This window comes from Cuculus canorus, chromosome 7, assembly GCF_017976375.1.
Source record: "Cuculus canorus isolate bCucCan1 chromosome 7, bCucCan1.pri, whole genome shotgun sequence".
NCBI lineage: Eukaryota > Metazoa > Chordata > Aves > Cuculiformes > Cuculidae > Cuculus > Cuculus canorus.
In genome coordinates, this window is record NC_071407.1 from 15,862,305 (window position 1) to 15,880,837 (window position 18,533).

Here is an 18,533-nt window from a genome sequence, read left to right on the forward strand (position 1 = left end):
CCAAGTACCTGTAGCTGTGAATTTTAATTAGAGGAGAAAACAGTCTGTTCTCTTCCATCTTGTTACCACAGAGATGTTTCAACGTGGCTGCGCGGGTGCTTAGAGCTCGATCAGGAGCTGCCAGCTCAGGGTTTCTCGCAGCACCTGTCCAGGCAGAAAGGGGAATGAAAAGAGGTTGTGGAGAGGAGGGAGGTGGTCTCTTCTCCCAAGTGACAGGGGATAGGACAAAGGGGAATGGCCTCAAGCTCCGCCAGGGGAGGTTCAGGCTGGACATGAGAAAAAAATTTTCACAGAGGGGGTCATGGGGCACCGGCAGTCTGTCCGGGGAGGGGGTGGAGTCCCCATCCCTGGTAGACGAGGTAGACGGGTAGACGAGGTGCTCAGGGACATGGTTTAGTGGCAGATAGGAATGGTTGGACTCGATGATCCAAGAGGTCTTTTCCAACCTGGTGATTCTATGAGTCTGTGAAACGGGCGAGGGACCGAGTATCTGCACCGTCATGGTCGTGGTCCGTGGAGATACTCGGTCCCCTGCCCTTCTCAAACACTGGATTTTCTTCAGCAAAGACTGGTGGGGCTCAGGCCGAGGCGGGGCTGGGGTCGAACCTCTCCTGCCACCCCCCTCCGGTGTCACCGCCCCCCCAGGACCGGGCGCCGCCGCAGGAGGGCGGGCGCCGCCGCAGTAGAGGCGCGGCGGCGGCGGCGTTGCCATGGCAGCGCTGCCCCAACCCAGGCCTTGAGCTGGTGGGGGGGACACGCCGGGATTGGCCGGGGGGGCGCGAAGGGGTTAAAGGGAGGGCGAGGGGGGGGCGTCGGCGATGAGGTGAAGCCTCCGCTCCCTGGCGCGGGCGGCATGGAGGCGGAGGACGTGTTTTATGAAGACGAGGACGACGAGGAGGTGAATTGCTACGACTTCGAGCCTCTGCCCACGCTGCTGGAGGACGAGGTGAGTGGGGCGGGGACGGAGCCGCCGCCCTTACCTGCTGCGGGGCGGTCGCTCCGCGTCCAGGCACGGCCGGTCGCTTTCCGTGCGCTCCCCGCGGGCTCCCGGCTGCCTCCTGCCCGCACTGCCCGGCCCCGAGCATCTGCTCCAGACGGTCCCGGTCCTGGAGCGACACTGAGCCGGGAAGAAGTATCGATCTGCTTTCTCCAAAGGGACCTGAACAGGCTGGACCGCTGGGCTGAGACCAGTGGCATGAGGTTTAACAAGGCCAAATGCCAGGTCCTGCTCTTGGGGCACAACAACCCTATGCAGTGCTACAGACTGGGGGAAGAGTGTCTAGAAAGCTGCCTGGAGGAGAAGGACCTGAGGGTCTTGGTTGACAGCGACTGAACATGAGCCAGCAGTGTGTCCAGGGGGGCCAAGAAGGCCAATGGCATCTTGGCTTGTATCAGAAACGGTGTGACCAGCAGGTCCAGGGAGGGGATTCTCCCTCTGTACTCGGCACTGGTGAGACCGCACCTTGAGTACTGTGTTCAGTTCTGGGCCCCTCACCACAAGAAGGATGTTGAGGCTCTGGAGCGTTTCCAGAGAAGAGCAATGAAGCTGGTGAAGGGGCTGGAGAACAACTCTTATGAGGAGCAGCTGAAGGAACTGGGATTAGCCTTGAGAAGAGGAGGCTGAGGGGAGACCTCATTGCTCTCTACATCTACCTGAAAGGAGGTTGTGGAGAGGAGGATGCTGGCCTTTTCTCCCAAGTGACAGGGGACAGGACAAGGGGCAATGGCCTCAAGCTCCACCAGGGGAGGGTCAGGCTGGATATCAGGAGAAAATTTTTTACAGAAAGGGTCATGGGGTACTGGCAAAGGCTGCCCAGGGAGGGGTTTGAGTCCCCATCCCTGGAGGTCTTTAAAAGACAGGAAGACGAGGTGCTCAGAAAAAAAAAAAAAAGTCAAGCCTGGTCTTGTCTCTGTGAAATTAACAAAACAAAACAAACTGTTAAATCTGTTCTTGTCAGGTAACCTGTAGCTACACCCAGTTCTGTTGTCATGTTTGTCTGGATTTGCACTTGGGTTTGCGCTTGCTTTTCATTGCTCTTGATTGTCATTCTTCGTATCTTCCCACATGAAGTGTGATCCTTACACCCTTGTGAACGTTTGAGCAAAATGGTTTTTTTTCTTTTCTCTTTAAGTAAAAGTTCAGTGAACCATATGTGAGCCATTGGTTTTCCCAGATCAGATCTTGCAAGTTCTCATGTTTGCTATGTCAGAACCCAAGCTGAATCAGGATTTAAAAGTATGTTCACAAAGGAAGAGTCCTTTCCAGTTTTCATAAGCCACATAATGGCTCTTCCTCCCATCATCCATAGTGTTCGGTGTAGCAGGCCCTCACAGGCCAGTCTGTGCAAAATACACGAGGAAGGTGATACTGTCCTCCTTTTTACACATTGGCTTAACATTTAGAGTATTTCTTCAGGGTAGGAGAAGGCTGAGGGTCAACTCTTATAGGCGATGAAGACCTGAGTCCATTTTCTTACCTGCTCAATATGTACTTTGATTGTGGATTCCCACCAGTCCCATCTATTTAGTTATTCCAGGCACATGAATAATTTCAATATTCTTCTTGAGAAAGTGAGCGTGACCTATCACCTAGTGATCAGAGAAATTAATAAAGAAGGGCTGCTTTGACGAGTACTTGGTGACCTTATCCAGGCAACCCAGTGTTTTTCTTCAAAAGCAATTAATTTAATGAATTATGTTTTCCACATTTCTGGAGTAGTCTATTTTGAAGTTTGTGTGAATTATCTTGGCAAAAAGACTTGGGTGGCAGAGAGCTGTGAATGCTGGTATGCAAAAAGACTTAGGTGCCGGAGAGCTGTGAGTGCTTAGTCATTTAGTGGAGGCAGTGCTTCTCATCGCTGTATATAGCAGTATAAGGAATGAGATGTCTGATGTTGATGTGTGTGGCTTATAGAAGCCAGTATGTGAAGCCATAAGCTACCCGAGCTGAAGAGTAGGAAATACAGAGGATGTATTTCAAATGCCTTTCTTTACTAGGGCTTTCTTCATCTCACACGTCTTAATATTTGATTTCAAATATTTTAAGTTGTCTGTAGCCAATTAGTTTGTGTTCTCTTCCTGTTTTCTCTTCATGTTCTCTTCTGCTTTTACATATACTACTGTACTACTGAACTGTCTTAAAATGTTCTGAAGAAAATATAAGGGAAAATTGAGAACTAAAGTGAATAATTGAAGCATAGTTGTCTGACCAGTTCATTTCTTGAAGATATTAAACAGTAATTGCATTTTTAAGTGTCTTTTAATGATAATGAGATGAGAGAAGACATCAGCATCTCTATTATGTAACACACTTGAGTGTAATTCAAGTGAACCAGCTTCCAGTGGTACGAAATACTGAAGTTGTAGCTCACTAGAAGCTTCTGTGTGCCAGAAATCCTCTTCTAAAAAGTGTTGGTTTTTTTCCTTCAGTAAAAACTTTGTTTCTGTATTGATTGGGATGCAATCAATGCAGAATGGCAAGTGCCATTGTGTCACCTAGCCAGGTGATCCTAGGAGAGTTAAAAATGATTAATGGGTCATTCATTGCTTTGGTCACATAACTTGTTTGTTTTCAGTTGGCCATAGAATAAGCAGTTTGTCTTTCCTTTCCAAGAATATCCTCATCCTGTCTATCGGTTTGGTCAGTTTCAAAGCCTAAGAGTTTGTGGTTCAGCTCCTTGTCACGTGTTCGTGTTTTCAGATACAGAAACCTCTGTGGGACCCTTCATACTTTGAAGTTCTCTATAAAGATGTGCAAAACTGCCTCATCCATCCTCAAAATCTGATGGCGGTATTATGCATAGGGTGCTGAGCACAGCACGGGGAAGATTACAGAATCATGGAATAGTTTAGGTTGGAAGGGACCAAGGGAGATCTTAAAATGAAATCTTTTATCTCGTGTACCTGAACTGTAAGGGCTTTTGCTGTTTGTTATTGTGTAGGACTGAACTCAGTGAGACCAGAGTTCATGATTAGTGCTGGTAGACACTGTAGTGATGCTGCCATTAGTACATCAATCCATTTCTAGGCTGATGAAAGTTAGAATATTGAAAATAAAAGTGAATTTTCCCAATAAATAGTATGCGTGTGTTGGTTTTACCTGTTTTTTTCTTGCATTTATTAAGTATCCTTTAGAATAAATCAATTTTTATTTGAAGAATTCGATTGCAATACTCAATTGTTTGAAAAACATGCTAACAGATTGTTAACTCTACTGTAAAGGTAATCCAAGTAGCACTGATGTTCTCTGGTACTGAGGTATGTAGAAGTTACAACTGTGTGTTCTGAGGGACTGGGAGTTTAAACCACTACAGTTTATTGAGCAGTTAGATTCCTCACAGTCTGTTTTGCTGACAATTACATACATTTTTTTTTTTTTCCATATTCTAAGTAATAATGCAGCTACTTCTTCAAGGTATATTTAGTATCACTCAGAAATACAGTCTTTAGTCTTAATTGCTACATATAAATGAGAAAATATTTTCTGTAATTAATAGTGGTATAGCTGTGATGCAAAGTGACTTCTGTAGAGACTTCCATTTCTGTTAGTTAGTTTTTCCTTACAGATGAAATTAATGTTTCATTTGTATGTTTCTGTTGTTCCTTTAAGTTCATGAAAACTTCACTTCCATAGCTATGGATAATGAATTAGTTTTGTGTTCTAAAAAATGTACATTAAAAGTCTAACTGAACATCTTGACCAGAAAAGCTGCATTAGAGACATTTTATTGGAACTGGACTCTTCATAGCCTTACTGTAGTGAAAGGGTAAAAGGAAGTTGACTTATAGTTTAGGACAGTAGCTTAGAAACAAAGCCTGTGAGCTATTTTGCTCACAAAGAGCTCTGGTTATAATGAGGAGGCCTAGGACTACCAAAGTGTTCGTTTTAAAGTCAAAGTAGAAGAAAACTTTTCCTAGGGTTTGTTTGGCTTTTGAATATTTACTAAATGACCTATACCAATAAACTGCACAACAACATAATTCTTAATACAGGCTAATTTAAAGGGTACTTTTCTCCCAGATCACAGGTGGTACAGAAGACTGCTGTGAAAAGAATTTTGAAGTAGTTTATCCAAAGGCACCTGGGAGATCTTAATGGAATCATGGGTTAAACAAAATATTTTAACTTAGTCTCTGTGCGTTTACCTCTGAATGGTCTGTTTAAGTAACTCTTAATGCATTGTTTATGTAACTTACATAGTAAGGTAGTTGCTTGTACTGTGGTACCTTTGTTCAGATTAATTGTGCTTCTTAAGAGACTTTATTAAGAGCAAAGTCATGTGCTTGATGTTTCTTAGGTATTAATCAGTGTCCTAGAAAGTCTGAGAACTTGATGGAAACATCACTCGTAGCCAATTGTGTCAAATGTAATCTGTGATACACAAAGCAGTGTCATGAAATCAAGGGTAATTTATGGATTCATATCTTGGCAGGAGAATGTGTCCCTTGCTGATATTTTGTCACTGCGGGATAGCTGTCTTACTGAGCAAGATATTTGGGCAGTTTGCCTGGAGTGTTGCCATTCTCTGAAGAGCATTGCCCATTCTGCAATCTTCCAGACACTCTGCATCACTCCTGACACTTTGGCTTTTAACACCAATGGCAATGTATGCTTCATGGAACAGCTCAGTGGTGAGTATTTGTGTTTCCAGGCCATTTGTTTTAAAATTATGGAAGCTCATAGTGAGAGACTGTAGTAAAGCATTGTATTCTATTCTTAAGACTAATTAAAATAAAAAGAAAACAAACTTGTTTAGGAGTGGGCGAGTGTAGGTCTGTATGAATCTACATGCTCAGTTTTGTGATTGAAGAATGCGGCTTTTGAATTACTTACCCGATTCTTCCTAGTTATTTTAAGACTTATCCAGGAGAATGTAATTTTTCTCCTTTTAAAACTGTAGGTTACGTATCTGTGACTGTATGCACACAGTCTATGTGAAGCATGTTCTTGGCCTCTACCAGTTCTTCGCATTTCATGGATATGCTCTGTTTCTAGAGAAATCTGACATTCAATGTATCCTCATTATTGTGGCCATAGAGAATGGGGCAATTCTGTTGCATATTCACTATTAGAAAGGAAGCCTCTCTTAAATAAGGTGTTATGTTTTTAAAGTCATGATTTTTAGACTCTGCAAGTGTAGTGAGTGACTAAGAAATGATTTTTAATATGCTAAACCACAGTGCGTAGCAGCATAAAGAGCTTCAAGTATCCCACATCAATCTGCTACGATACATAACTTAAAAAATGACTTCTGATTTCAGCACAGATAAAAAAGAATGTTATGGTTGCTTTGCCCTTTTCACATGACCTATCTCAAAAGTATTTGTCTTGAACCTGTTGAGGGTATTGCAAAGCAAAACAAAAAATTCCCTAGCTCTTATTCTGTAGTCCTTTTAAGATTATGTCAGCTTGTAACTAGAAGAAATGTTCCAGTCAGTATACACCCTATTCAGGTTTTTGTTGTTTCCTTTAACCTAATTTATTTTTAAATCTGTGTCAGAATAAGCATTTATTCTTTTAGTCAAAGTCTGGATCATAGTAGTCAAAAAATGGTGAAACTTTGCAACCAATGAATGTGTGTTACCTTTAGAATTAAAGATAGCATTTCAAATAAGCATGTAATTAATAAAGATTAAAAGACATTGTCATAATTCTGGTGCTATTTGGTTTGCTAAATTCCTCAAATACCAAGTCAACTTTTAGTTCCATGCTGGTAGGGCAACATGGAATCAATCTTATGTTATTTTAAGAAGCTCATCGTAGCTCAAAATTTAAAAAAAAAAAAAAAAGAAAATTTAAAAAGCTGAGTTTGTATTCATAAGAGTATATGAAAGACATGTTGAAGAGAGTAAAACTAATGGATGAAAAATGCCCCCCAGCTAAGATCTCTTCTTGCAGCTGGGAGAGGGAAAAAATCAATTTCTTCCTGAATATTTTAGTCTAATTGAATAGCTGGCAAACAATTGATCGAGGAATTTGCTGTGTTCAAGAGCTTAAAATGTGGAATCACAAATTCTCATGCAAAGCAAATGTACGAAGATTTAATTCCCTAAAGTCATGTTTTCATTAGTTCTCTTTAAAGAAAGCTGCGATTTCCCTAGGAATGCAAAAAGTTATGTATATTTTGTTTCACACATCACACGCTCCACTTTGACTCTTCCTCTTCCCCTTTCCCTTAGGTCTTGTTATTTGGTTAAAATATAGGTTTTTAGATAGGCACTTGGGGAGGTTGTCCTTTTACTTCCCTATAGTTGTTGCCTATAGATTTTTTCTTCCAGAAGAAAATTACAACCTCTGGATTATTTTTTTTTTTCCAGTGAGAGAAAATGAACAGCCTGTCACCTCTGCTTTAGCAGTAAGTTCTGCTTCCTGCAGGTTCTGTGGTGCTTCAATGACAAACATTCAATAGGATGTTCTGCCAAGGGCTCCGATATCTTCTTGTCTCTTCAGATCAGACACATTTCCCTTGTAAACATTATATTAAAAGAATACAGTGAGCTTTACCGGTGATAAAATGGTGTGCTTGTACAGCCTTTAAAGCATACTCTCAAAAGAGGGGGGAAAAGGTAGTGGAGATGAAAAGTAGCCTGGGGTGGGGGAGAGTTGGGGACAAAACATTTTCTGTCCATTAGTTCCTTTCCCCTTCTGCCCTCCTGCCCCTCCGATATCAGGAAAAATAATGTGATGTGGGAGTGCAGAATTAGTTGCATGCCCCTCTTTCAGTGGGAAAGTATAATCAGGAACATAGTAAGGAACTATGACATCTGCATAGTCAGCCATGCAAGGTAGCTGAAATGTATGAATACATAAAGTCCTCTCTAGTCCTGTCTACCATGTAACTGAGTTTAGTATCTTCTCAATAAGAGCTTTGCATTTAGCTTCTAAAATACAGGCACAAAAGTTCTAATAAAGCTTAGCTAGAACATGTAGCCTACTTATCATAGCTTCAGCTACACCTGTGAGACTACTTTTCTATTTTCCTCGCTGTTGAGAAGGGAAACTTACAGCCTTTACCTGTAAAGGTACATAGATCGTCCATTGGCTTTATAAAAGGATAGAGGGAGTTGAATATGTATGTGAAGAGTCACTTTTTAGTTGGACACTTATTTAATTCCCTGGTGTTCTTTGCTGGGTTCATGTGACATTGGTACACAGTGATACTACATGCATACTTGGATGCAGCAGCAACATCACTCTCTTACGATGTTCCTTTCTTCCCTCTGCCTCCTCACTCAGATGTGGTTGCTGCAGTAGCTCAGTTCTCTGCGAAGGAACACATGGGCGGGGACTGGTTTACTCAACTCCTTTATCATAACTTTAAAAAACTAAGCAGAAAGGTCAAGGATCTAAGCTGGCCTATAGATGAAAAGACAATGACTGTTCAGGTGTTTTTTTTTTTTTTTCCTGCTGCTTGAACCCTTATCCACTAGGTCTGCAGTGGAAAATAGTGAATGGAAAGGTCTCATTAATCAAATCAAAACTGCAAGCCACAGCTGAGCCACACCAGCTTAGATGAAAACATGGTCCAAACATAAATGTCTCAAGGCAAGAAGTGGTTAGGCATGGTAGTCTTTGTACTTCTTTGATGGAGTTTTGTCTGTTTTGTTTCTTAGTAGGAAAAGCATTATACCTTCTTGCAGAAAGCTTGAAAATAGCACTTTATTTTATTTTCATAGTAGAAACATAGATAACAAGTTCTTTGTACATTATATATCAGTGAACCAGAATACTTCTATATACTTAGGTTCTTTTGTATTGGATATGAGTATATCACTAAACTTGAATTGTTATTGGTTTGTTTTTTTAAACAAGTAAGATTACATATTTCTAATCTGACACATTTCCTTTTGCTTTTAAAGATGATCCTGAGGGTGCCTTTTTTCCACCAGAATTTGATCTCACTGGTAACACTTTTGAGGTAAGTTCATATCTATAAAATAGAGGGGCGTTTAATAATTCTGGTACTTCTGGCACTATGAGATACTCAGCATTCTTAAAGATTGTGCATGGTAAATCGTGCTATGTTGTCTGGGTTGTAGTTGATTTTATATATGTTTGGTGGAAATATAAAGTAAATTTACAATGTTATATTAATTTTCTGTATAAACACTTGTTCACTAACTGTTGAAATGTGGGAGTCTATTTTGGCTGAGTTATGTGTTGTCCTGAACCACAGCTGGTCTGTATTATGTTCACTGGTATCCTTCATTGGTTACATTTGCTTGTTTGGGGACTAGCCGTGAACTTTTATGACTCAATATAAAATTTGTTTGCCATATTCTTCAATAAAATAATTCATAGAAGAGTAATCAGCAATTTTATCTTTGATTTAATGAAGAAACAAATGGCTATCTGTTGCTTTGCAATGCACAAATGCTCTACATTGTTAAATTAAATTAGATTTGTATTGTTTATACTAATTCATTAGCCTCCCAAGTCAACCATCTCATTGCATGCTGCAGGAGTGCTTGCTTGCTTAATATCCTTTTTTATAAAGTAATTTTTCTAGCATTTATTCTTAGGTAATTAAAATACTTTAATTAGCAACATGTTCTAGTCAAAGTATTAAAAAAATTATTCTGTTTCCTTATAGTTCAATACAAATACCTTTTACTTTTTGTAGCTATAGTCTCTGTAGTCATGTTTATAGTGCTCTGTTTTCTCAGGGGATGTGGGGGAAGGGTAAATGAACCTTGGAAGTGTGTAGTACTAAAAGTAAGGTGAGTATAAGAATACAGAAAGGGTAGTATTGTAGAATACGAAGTACTACAGTCTTTGACAGTGAGACACGCAACACTTCTCCCTGTTGCTATGCTTTGTTAATGTAGTTATATAGGCCAGCAGAGCTCTAGTGATTTTGTGCTCACTCTCCCCCACCCCCCAGGCTTTTTTGTGGAGTCTTTGTTTAGTGACAGGGTGCCAGTGCAGATGGGGGGTGGCTAGGAGGTGACCTGTATTGCATGTAAACTTGGCAGCTTTAGTAGTCATTAGATGTGATTGAGAAAAGCAAGTCCCAAAGTCACCCAAATGTAACAATTTTTTGTTTTTTATTTTTTTTTAATACTGCTGAAGCTAGACTTAGGATTTTACATGAAGATATTCTCCACCCCTTGCCCCTTAGCACACCTACAAGACTTGACACAAGAAAACAAGATTTGTGGAATTATTTGCTCCTGTGGGAAGCTTGCATTTCCCCACAACCCTTTCTCTTCAGGGGTTGCTGAACTCTTTCTTATGCATATAGCAAATAGACTGAAAGAGATTTGGAGACTAAGGGGATGGGACAAGGTGAAATGCATATTTGGGATGACTGTGGGAATACTAAATGACCTGAAATTTCTGTTCTGTCTGATATACAAGGCTCTTGTAGCCCTCTTGGGTAAAATTCATCTGTGTGCAGATTTATTATTTAACTCTTCTCTTTCAGGACTACTTGAAAGCTTGTTAAGCCCCAGTGAATCCCGATAATAAACACAGCACAAACATCTATTATACAGTTAGTGAAAGCTGGATGGGGCCTTGGGCACCTGATCTAGTGGGATGTGTCCCTGCCCATGGCAGGGGGATTGGAACTAGGTGATCTCTAAGGTCCCTTCCAACCAAAACTATTGTATGATTCTGTGATTGTTTTACTCTGAGATTTGTGTGCATTTTGACAGACAGCTGTGGGGTTCTGAGTATTTGTGGAACTTTCAAACCTTTACTTCTTACTGCTCGTAGAGTTTGGTTGGATATTAAGTACTTCAATACCAGATCAAATTCTGCCAGGGGTTCCATGCTGACCTCTGCTTGCTTTTGCAGTTTAAGACTTAGAGTGGGTTAGTCTTTATGTATTTATTAGAAGGGCTTTGTAGTATTGTAATCTGAGCTTGCCATTTCCTCCTTGGTGCTGCTACTTCAAGTTTTCCCTTTTTCAAATGTGTCAATTCTTCTGGTTACACCTTTGGTTGTACCCTTCCACTATGCAATACCAGAACAGCACACATTTATATACATCTCTCTGAGGAAACCCCGGGCTTTCTCAGTATTATAAGATTCTTTGTAGTATACCAATAAGCTGCCCATTTTACAAGAACATCAAATTTTTTTGTGATACTGCTTAGTCCTTCCTTGGTGATGACCTTACTCAGCTCTTTCTTGAATGAGAGTTTTTGCAGCTACTTGGTGTGCTTTGTTGAGAACAATGGAAAGTAATGTTTGTATTGAAACTGTCCAATTTCAATATAAGGAAAAAAATAGTACTGGAACTACTAATTATGTTCAGGATGATCTTTGATAGCTGTTACACTGGTGTAAAAGCTCAGCTGTTTTAAAATACTTGTGTCAGCCAAAGGTTTCGCTTGATTTGAGTGTGACTTTTGTGGCTTCTAATATGGAAGCACACAGTGCGGTTTGTATAGCTACTGGGTGACTTCTTCCTCTTTAAACCCTTTTTATAAAAAAAAAAAAAATCCCTCAAATAAAGCTACAGTTATTTCAACAAAAGATGTTTTGTTTGCTGCTCAGTGAATTACTGGTCTAGACCTCTAATGGAATTGTGACTCCAGTCTAATTAGTTACTAAACTTAGCTGGCACTCACAAGCACACAAGGGTAATAGACAAAAGAAACAAATTGAAATGCATTATTGTCCTAGTGTCTGAAGCAAGTCTATTAAAAAATTTCAATTTCTAGTTGGAATTTCAGATAGCAAGAGATCTAAAGCTTCGTCCAAATGACAGTGCACAGGACTGAAAAGTAATTGATTTCACGTGGTTTGTTTTAGAATTGTCCCTTGTTTCCTGACTTGCTCTCCATCTATAAAGTGGGAATAATAACACCAACTACAGTTACTGTTGAGATTAGGAAGGTAAAGTCTAGCCATTCAGGGAACTGTCAGCTTCAGTGCTAAGTGTGGTATAGTCTTTTTAGAAAGGAAGATGAGAGGAAGATGTTAAGAAGGAGATAGCTGTGAAAGGAGCTTTTGGTGCCAAGAGTATAGTGTAGCTGAGCTTTCCAACTGATGACTACTTTAGTGTTGCTACGTTTCCAACCTGTGGAGCTGAAGGAAGGATTGCAGTTTCTGAGGGTCCCAGGAGACCTGGAAGTGAATGTGGCGCTTAGTGGTTGGAGCAGCATTTAATAGGGTAGTTCTGCTATGTCCTCCTCTTGCTGGTGTAGGCATTATCACAGTGCAAGGGCCAAAAAAAAAAAAAGACAGCCAAGCAGGTACCGTTGGTAACTAGGACAGTGTTGGGCTAAAACAGAGAATTTCCTGGATATCTGTTCATGTTTTTTCCTCTAACTTTGCTGCCTCCTTACAGACTGCTATTACTGTTGTGCCCTAGTAAATGCACTGTTAAGGATTGCTGCAAATAGAGAGGGAAATGAGAGAGAAACTTTAGAGTTGTGAACCATACTGTAACTCCAAAGAAAAGGTGAATTTCTGATTTCTGTACAGTACACTTAACATTTTCACTTTTATGCTGAATGCATATGTACTCAGTAAAAACTTTCTGATGGCCAAAGCTGTTACTTGCCTGCATTGATGGAAAGACCTCACTTTTTGCTTCTTCTCTAAGCTGGAAGGTGTATCTGTATTTGCTATAGCAAGTACTGACATCTTTCTTTTCATTTAATCTTGAGCTAGAAGTCAGTTAGAAACATCTTGAATACAAAGCCTAGCCTCTAATCAGGTTAGCTCACTAACCTAATCGCCTTCTATGACAAAGTGACTTGACTACTGGATGAGGGAAAGGCCGTGGATATAGTGTTCTCGGACTTCAGTAAAGCCTTTGATACAGTTTCTCACAGCATTCTGCTTCAGAAACTGTCAGCCTCTGGCCTGGACAGGCGCACAGTCTCCTGGGTTGAAAACTGGTTGGATGGCCGGACCCAAAGAGTAGTGGTAAATGGAGTTAACGCCAGCTGAAGGCCAGTTACAAGTGGGGTTCACCGGAGCTCGATACTGCGTCCAGCCCTGTTCAATGTCTTTATCAATGATCTGGATGAAGGCATTGAGTGCACCCTTAGCAAGTTTGCAGATGACACTAAACTGGGTGGAAGTGTGGATGTGATGGAGGGTAGGGAGGCTCTGCAAAGGGACCTGAACAGGCTGGACTGCTGGGCTGAGAGCAATGGCATGAGGTTTAACAAGGCCATGTGCCAGGTCCTGTACTTGGGGCACAACAACCCTATGCAGTGCTACAGACTAGGAGAAGTCTGGCTAGAAAGCTGCCTAGAGGAGAAGGACCTGAGGGTGTCGGTTAACAGGCGACTGAACATGAGCCAGCAGTGTGCCCAGGTGGCCAAGAAGGCCAATGGCATCTTGGCTTGTATCAGAAACGGCATGACCAGCAGGTCCAGGGAGGTGATTCTCCCTCTGTACTCGGCACTGGTGAGACCGCACCTTGAGTACTGTGTTCAGTTTTGGGCCCCTCACAACAAGAAGGATGTTGAGGCTCTGGAACGTGTCTGGAGAAGAGCAACGAAGCTGGTGAGGGGGCAGGAGAACAAGTCTTATGAGGAGCGGCTGAGAGAGCTGGGGTTGTTTAGCTTGAAGAAGAGGAGGCTGAGGGGAGACTTTTTTGCTCCCCACAACTACCTGAAAGGAGGTTGTGGAGAGGAAGGGGCCTCAAGCTCTGCCAGGGGAGGTTCAGGCTTGACATCAGGAAAAAATTTTTTACAGAAAGGGTCATTGGGCGCTGGCAGAGGCTGCCAAGGTGGGGGGGGGGGGTGTTGAGTCACCTTCCCTGGAGGTGCTTAAGGGACGAGTGGACGAGGTGCTGAGGGGCATGGTTTAGGGAGTGTTAGGAATGGTTGGACTCGATGACCCAGTGGTTCCCTTCCAACCTAGTGATTCCATGATTCTAATTTTGGAATGTTTTACTGGTATGCTACTGCAGAGAGCAGTACAGAATGTGATTTTTTTTTTTTTCTCTTCTAGAAAAACATTAAGAGGCTGAGATGGAAGCATACAGATTTGAGGCTTCTTTTGAAATTTGCCTTCTTGACTTTTTGGGCTTATCAAAGAGTTAATCTTCAGTGTAAGCTAATACTGAGTCATGGTTTCCTCCTTTAAATAGGAAGAGCTTCTTTAACCTTTTCCTAATGAAAATCACTCCTATTTTGTATTCTTGCCCTGGACAATACAGTACTAGACTTCTGAAATTTGACCAATGGGCAGTCCAACAGGAATAGTTAAACGTTGGTGAGTTCATTAATAGCTTTTTTTCTATCACTACAACACAAGTTTGCCTCAGGTTAAAAACATTGGCTGTCTCAAACAAGTTTCAAATAGCTATTTGTCTGCATCACAAAACTGCCATTGAGCCTGACACAGAGGTTCATTGATGTAGAACCCCACATTTCTAAGATACAAGCTTCCAGTGAGATGAAGGATCGATGTCTGCCATGTGTGAGCTTGCATTTATAATCTTTTAATAATGTGGCTATTGAATTTTGCTTGTTCTAGTGAACCTCTGTAACAGAAATCAGTGAATTTTCAGTCTTGTCTGCCTATTTTTTTTCATATCTAAAGCAGACAGGATAATGGTTCTGTTTAATGACTTCTTCCATTATTTAGAGGTGATAAAATGGAGTATTTCAGAAACTTTGGCATGCAGTAGGATTAAAAACTTTCAGAAATAAACTAACTGAAAAAAATGAGAGTTCAATACTATGTTGAAGAGAAGTGGGAAATAGAGAATGGGAAGAAGGTGAAGTACACATTTCTGTGTTTTCTCATCTACAGCTTGGTTTTGCCTTTTGGTATCATGATAGTAGTGGGACGTGGTCACTCACCTGGGGGAGAATCACAACCAGAAAAGGCTCAACACTGCCTGTCTCTTTGCTAGAATGTGACAGCTGTTGACTTGCAGTTCTCAGTGGGTTATAGTTGATGTATATTGTATAAAAAAATAAAAACAAAAAACCCACAAATATTTTCTATGCATATAAATGCATGGGTTGAAATGCCAAATGAAACCTACTGTTCTGGGGACTAGATAGAGAAAGAGATTCAGGGTATATTATATATGTTAGTTGTCCTAAAGAAAACTGAGCTGACGGTTTAGTGCTGCAATATTTCTCAATAGCTGATCATTACTGATCTAGTGCTCATGTCTCAGCTGTTGGTCCTTCACTAAATACGAAAGCCTTCATCTTTCTCCCAAATCAAAACAGCAGAAGGTATAAAGGAAGTCTTGTCTTTGCCACTTCCCTGGCCTTTTAAAGCAGTAGCTTTGAATGTTGTGAGACTATCTCTACTGTTCTATTCTTTCATTAGCTCTTGGTGCAAGAAGAAAAAAGAAAACTTTTTATGTATTCTCCTAGAGGGGGTTTGGGGTTTGTTTTTTATCTAATAGGGAAAGAATTCTTTCGAAACACCTAGTGCCTTTTTTCTTGAGTTCTGTTTCCCTTAATTTCATGTAGCCTCCTCTTGAGACTAATTCTATCTAACAGCAGCAAGGCTTGTCGTTAGCAAATGGTAACTTCTCTGCTCCTGCAGTCTAAACCGTTCTCTCTTCTGAGTGTTATTTAAAGCTGCCTTTTCCTTCAGTGACAAAAATAAAGTCACTTTTATTTGGTTGCACATGCCTCTGCTGTGCTATAGAAGAGGATATAGAATCCTCCTGCTCTTGCTTTTACATCATCAGCCCAATTGAGATTCCATTCAGGAACTTAGTACTGAGGAAGCATCACCCTTTAGTTGCTTTGTACAAAGAACTAACCAAATGATAAGGCCAGCATGAATTTTTTAGCTAGCTTTTTTTTTGTTAATTTATAGGCTGTCTTAAAGTTTATGATTTGATTACCTCAAAAACCAACACCTTGTTGCTTAGTTCTGAATTTGGGCTTACAGACTTGTCATACTGGTCTTTTCTGGCTGGCTTTTTGTGCATATTGCCGATAGTTTTACAGTTTTTGCCTCTAAATATGAAACACAACTTTTCAGACTGACATCTATTTTTATCATGAATAGTCTCTTTTAGGCAGAAAAATGTCCTCAGAAGAGAAATTACTGACTGTACAGGTAACCTGTTCAATAAAAATATTAGTCTTTTGGGTTTCTTCCTTACTTGGCTATTAGGTTCCTATAAGAAGGCATTATTAAAGTTAATATATAGCTTTTCCCTTAAGATTGAGGAATATCTGATGTACAAAAACATTTTTCAAATCAGCTTATTGGAGGATTTTTGGCTTTGTAAGGGAAAGATTGGGAGTGAAAGGAGAACTTGGTGTTCAGTCTGGTTGGTTCTTGTGGTAGTTGAAGTTTACTATTTTAGAAGCCTGAGGAGTTTCGTGTTGAATACATTTGCAAATAATTTCTATCATGAGCAAAAATCTATAGAAAAGAGGACAGATTTCTGCTGTTGTGCTTATGCAGTGTCATAAAACTCTAGGTTAAAATGTACTAATGTTTTGGATCAGTTGTTTGTTTCCAGCCTTTTCCACATAAACTTTTCTGATTAATATTGATACTTTATCAGCTATGGATGAAGTTGTCTTCCTTAGTTCTGGTAAAAGTATCTGTCACTTTTTGGTGCTACCCACTCAGACTCATTTCTGTAGTGAACCCATCATCACACCAGTCTTAGTGGCAGAAAATAATTTGCTATTGCACTCTCTGCTTATTTACTCTTTAGAATGTTCAAAAATGCATTTGAAATATGTCTGAACCTTAAAGTCACCATGAAGACATCCAGTAAAAGTATTCCTCATCATTGCTTGATATCAAGATTTCTCTTTCATTAAATTTATGTCTTGCATGGATATTCTGGTGGCTAAGAGAGCCATGAGCGTTGCTAGACTGAATCTGAAGATTTTGTACTCTCTGGAACAATGACAAGCAATTAATTTTTACCATTTGCATGAACTGAAGTTAGACCCTTTCACTAGGGTGTGAGAACATCATAAATACCACCTTCTTTTTGAAAGGTTCAGGAACTTATTGACTTAGAAGCAGATGGCAGAATGGACAATGTCCTAAATTTTGAGACCAGGTTTTCACTGTGAATTAGATGGTCGGCAAGTTATCTTATTGTGTTGCTTGAGATTTAGTCAACAGAGCTTTCAGGATTATGACAAAATGGTTGTCACTCATACGTCTCCTTAGCTACAGGTCTTCATAAAAGCTTCAAAGAACAATTTCTATAGTTAAGGATTTTATCTCCTGGGACAGATAAAAAGAATGTATTTAAAAAAAAAAAAACAACAAATAACTTCAGTAGCTACAAATAACATAGTATTTGCCATGCAATTAAATTCTTGCATTTATTCAGTTGAGAGAAGACAGAGCTAGGCTGCTCAGCATGCAGGTTAAGAAACCTGTTCTTAATTTGTGTCCTCTCCCTGCAAACACATTAGTACTTTTATTAATATACAATGGTTTGAATTTGGTCGGGCTTCTGTGTATATTCATCTTTGTGTGTCTTTATCTTAAAGTGCAATGAATGTTTACAAAAGGTGCCTGCCAGTAGTTCAAGATACATCTGTCTTCACTGAAATAGTCAGGGTAACAGCTTCTTGAAATTATATTGTGGTCCAGCTGAAAAATTTGTATTTTCTTACCTGTTTTTTTTCTCTCTGGGTGTAGCTCTTACAATATTGCTTTTCAAATCAATAACTGCAATAGAAGCTGGCAATTTAGTCTATGGGCAGCAATAACCTATGTTTTACATAGCCGTATGGAAAGCCAAAACATACAGTTGTTAAGTGTTCACAGGTAGCGTGGAGATGGCTGTAAACCTGTTGTATGATTTTTTTTTTATTATTGTAAAAAAATATGTATCTTCTATCAAAGATCTCAAAAAAAAAAAAAAACCAAAATAACCAAACCCAAAAACCAGCCAACCAACCAAAAGAGATTTGTGTACAGCAGCCTAAGGCAGTGGTGAGAAATAAGTCAGAAATATGCAAAAAATCTGAAAAGCTAGCAAACTTTTTTCTAGATCTGCTACCTAAAGTCTGCAATGATTGCAGATGAACAAGATACAAGAGTTTTTCAAAGAGAGCCATTGCAGAAAAACTATTTAATTCTTTAAACCCATTTTCATGTTGTAGGACCTTTCAGGAGGTTCTTATGTTGCAACTCCTCTTTATGGGGTATTATCAAAAATTTGCTCAAATAAGAGTGTCAGAATAGACTAGTGACCAAGTTGACAAAATTAGCAGTAAAATAATTTTCAAAGAACAGATGGTGGAACAGCATTCTTGAAAGAAGCAATTACTTAGAGTAATATTCTTTAGCCTGGAAGAAAAGGCCTTGAGGGAGAAGTTATGCTAGAAATCTGTGAAGTATGCCATGGCAACAGCCACAGGGTGAGTATTTGCCAGCCCTCATAAATGAAGAAATGGGTGGCAACACAGATGGACTAAAACAAGAGGAAGTACTTTAGTGTTACACAGTGAGCTGCAAAAATTCCTGCTGCAAAACATAGATGCAAAAGGTTGTGTATGGGTTATGCTTAGACAAATTAATGGACTAACAACAGTTGCCATGAAACCCTTAAAGACAAGAAACCCACAACTACAAAATAGTGATCGGAGTGATG

General features: G+C 40.2%; 1 protein-coding gene across 5 annotated transcripts in view; it reads left to right on the forward strand.

Annotated features, from left to right (window-relative positions):
- Positions 1-814: 814 nt before the first annotated feature.
- Positions 815-18,533, forward strand: part of KNDC1 (kinase non-catalytic C-lobe domain containing 1) — a 62,754-nt gene continuing 45,035 nt past the window's right edge. For 4 of the 5 annotated variants that reach the window (XM_054072053.1, XM_054072052.1, XM_054072051.1 and 1 more), the window contains exons 1-3: positions 815-946; positions 5,433-5,631; positions 8,860-8,918. In XM_054072053.1, the coding sequence (XP_053928028.1) occupies positions 854-946; positions 5,433-5,631; positions 8,860-8,918 (351 nt within the window). In that variant the 5' untranslated portion in view covers positions 815-853. Of the gene's footprint in view, positions 947-5,432; positions 5,632-8,859; positions 8,919-13,975; positions 14,189-18,533 lie in introns of those variants that run through there. The other variant, XM_054072054.1, reaches the window with a different exon arrangement.